Source organism: Chionomys nivalis, chromosome 2, assembly GCF_950005125.1.
Source record: "Chionomys nivalis chromosome 2, mChiNiv1.1, whole genome shotgun sequence".
NCBI classification, from domain to species: Eukaryota; Metazoa; Chordata; class Mammalia; order Rodentia; family Cricetidae; genus Chionomys; species Chionomys nivalis.
In genome coordinates, this window is record NC_080087.1 from 3,324,054 (window position 1) to 3,326,973 (window position 2,920).

Sequence of the window (2,920 nt, forward strand, 5' to 3'; positions counted from 1 at the left end):
ACAAACTCCTCCAAGAGAAAACTTGATTTTCAATTCAACAACTTGTTCAAAGGGGTTTTACTTTTTGCCTTTAATGCGCTAATAAACTGAAGACATCCTGTATGTTACCCTTGTCATTCCTAGGAAAAATAGAAAATTCGGGCCATCAAATCAAAGACATATCTTCATTCTTCAGAGTCATATATTGTAATATATTAATAATCATTGTCATAGTACTGCTGATTTTAGACACTTGTTTTTTAAAATTAAAGTTCTGACCTTCTTGAGATGAATGGGAATGAAAACAAGCATTAATTCTGAGCAGAAAGTAGAAAGTGACAATTTGGTATTGGGGATGGGAGCAAGCTTATTGCCCTTGATTGTTATTTTTGAAGGAGTCATAAGTCCTCAGATAAACCACTATTCTCTAAGGAATCTCCAGGTTAAGAACCTGACACCTGGAAGAGTCAAGATTGTTTACTTTAATGTTACCAAAGTTCAGAAAAAAAAAAAGAGATTCACAGGCAGCTGGAGTAAGGCCGTGGTTTCTGTCAGGATCATGTTAATATATTGCACCCGTACATGAAATTCTCAAAAAAATAAATTTTAAAAAATGATATAGAAAATACGGGTGGCTGAAAAGACAGTACCTGTACTTCAGTCATGATAGCTGTGCTAGGTCTGTGCATTGCCTTCTAGTATGGATCCTATCTGTTATTGTAGGAATGGTCCTGACCCCCATGATTTCTTTCCTTGAGTCGGTTTTTTAAAGGAAAAGAAGTGTTTAGTATCTCAGAATCTACGTTGGAAAATGTACTTACTGTAAGAGTTAGACTTTACCTTTTACATTTAGAATGCACACCAGGAGCACTGATGAAGGGCTTTGTTTTGTTGTTTTCCTGAAAGAATATGACTTTCAAATTAATCTTCTATGAGTATAATCTCTTTTTAAATATTTTGTGAATTTTAGGATGTTTCTTTAAATTAAATTATATCTTTGTGGAATTTTTCACTCTTAAAAATTGTAAAATAGCTCTTTCCTCTTGCGGCCATCGCTGGATCGCAGCCGCCAAAATGAAGTTCAATCCCTTTGTGACTTCTGACCGGAGCAAGAACCGCAAACGGCATTTCAATGCACCTTCTCACATTCGGAGGAAGATCATGTCTTCCCCCCTTTCCAAAGAGCTGAGACAGAAGTACAATGTTCGCTCGATGCCCATTCGAAAGGATGACGAGGTTCAGGTTGTCCGGGGACACTACAAAGGCCAGCAGATTGGCAAAGTGGTTCAAGTGTACAGGAAGAAATACGTCATCTACATTGAACGGGTGCAGCGAGAAAAGGCTAATGGCACAACTGTCCATGTGGGCATCCACCCCAGCAAGGTGGTGATCACCCGGTTAAAGCTGGACAAAGACCGAAAGAAGATCCTGGAAAGGAAAGCCAAGTCTCGGCAAGTAGGAAAGGAGAAGGGCAAATACAAGGAAGAAACGATTGAGAAGATGCAGGAGTAGGGGCGTCTCATACAGTTTTCATTAAAGACTGCTTGAGTAAAAAAAAAAAAAAAAAAAAAATTGTAAAATAAACATTTTTTGTTCACATGCAACTGAATTTCTTATATTTAAAAATGTTTTTAAGAAAAAAAAAATAAACCATGTAACCGTATCAAAACAATTCAAGTTTTTAAATCAATATACTAAATATTGGAGCTAAAGTATTTTCTGCCAATTTGGAAATTTCTCCCACTGAAATGCAAGAGTGAGCTTGAGTCAAGGCATGAGAAATGCTCTTCTAAACAGGACACAACAAGGTCCTAAGAACCGCTTCAGTTCTATTTACATTCCCTCCAGATTGATGGTCTCTCTCACAGCACAAGCTTTCCTACAGTATACACCCTTGACAATGGCTTATTTGACCATGCTGAAAAATTATGCTGCCATTTGTCTAAGGCCAGAAAGTGTGATCTGTGCTACAAAAGCCTCACAGAAATATTTCCTGATAGTGAGAAGAGACAAGAGAGCAAGTTACCAGAGCATTCGCTGACTTTCTCTACACAGTATAATACACTTCAGCATGAATGTGCTAAACTTTTATTGATATCTCTGCTTTGTGAGGCACACAGAAAAGAAATTATGGAAGGTCTTCTACTCTACCAAGTATGAGTAACTATGTTTTTGGTTCTGTAATGAGGCTTATATTTGTTCTTTCTGCTCAAACCTCTTAATATGCATAAAGATTAATGTTTTTTAACGTTTTTCTCTTCAAATGATGTTGTATGTGTTGAGGGGACTTTCTTTTCTGTTCCAATTTATTTGGTGTTCTGCATACTTCTTGTACCATTATGGGCATCTCATTCTTTGGGATAGGATAATTTTTCTCTGATTTTGTTGAAAATATTTTCTGGGCCTTTGAGTTGACTTTCTTCTCCTTCCTCTACTCCAATTATGTTTAGATTTTAGATTTGGTCCTTTGCTAAAGTTCCAGATTTTCTGAGTACTTTGTGCCTGGATTCTTTTCTTAGATTTAACATATATTTTTTGGACTGAGCTAGCAATTTATTCTACCTTGTCTTCAATACTTGAAACTTATTCTTTCAGTTGTAATCTTTTGATGAAAAAGAACTCAGAAACTTTTATTTGACTTCCTAAGTTTTCATTTCAGTTTTCTTTCAGTTTGAGTTTTCTTTAAAAGATTCTATTTTTGTTAAATTCTATTTCGTGTCTTGAAATGTTTTCATTATTACATTCAACTGTTCATTTTTTCACAGACTTCATTAAGATATTTTTCATATCTTTTTAAGGCTCTTAAACATACTTATAATTGTTATATTGAACTGTCTTGTACTTCACCTAAATTACATTTTTTGGGCCTATTGCTGTAGAATTGCTAGCCTCTGGAGGAGGCATATTGTCTTTGCTGTTCATGTTTGTGCTTTTGTATTGA

At 35.6% G+C, this 2,920-nt stretch overlaps 1 protein-coding gene across 1 annotated transcript; it reads left to right on the forward strand.

Annotated features, from left to right (window-relative positions):
- The first annotated feature begins 1,018 nt into the window (after positions 1 to 1,018).
- LOC130869886 (60S ribosomal protein L26) lies at positions 1,019 to 1,530 on the forward strand. The gene has a single exon (XM_057762370.1). It carries the CDS (start codon positions 1,054 to 1,056, stop codon positions 1,489 to 1,491), a length of 438 nt encoding a protein of 145 aa, XP_057618353.1. The 5' UTR covers positions 1,019 to 1,053; the 3' UTR covers positions 1,492 to 1,530.
- The last annotated feature ends 1,390 nt before the right edge of the window (positions 1,531 to 2,920 follow it).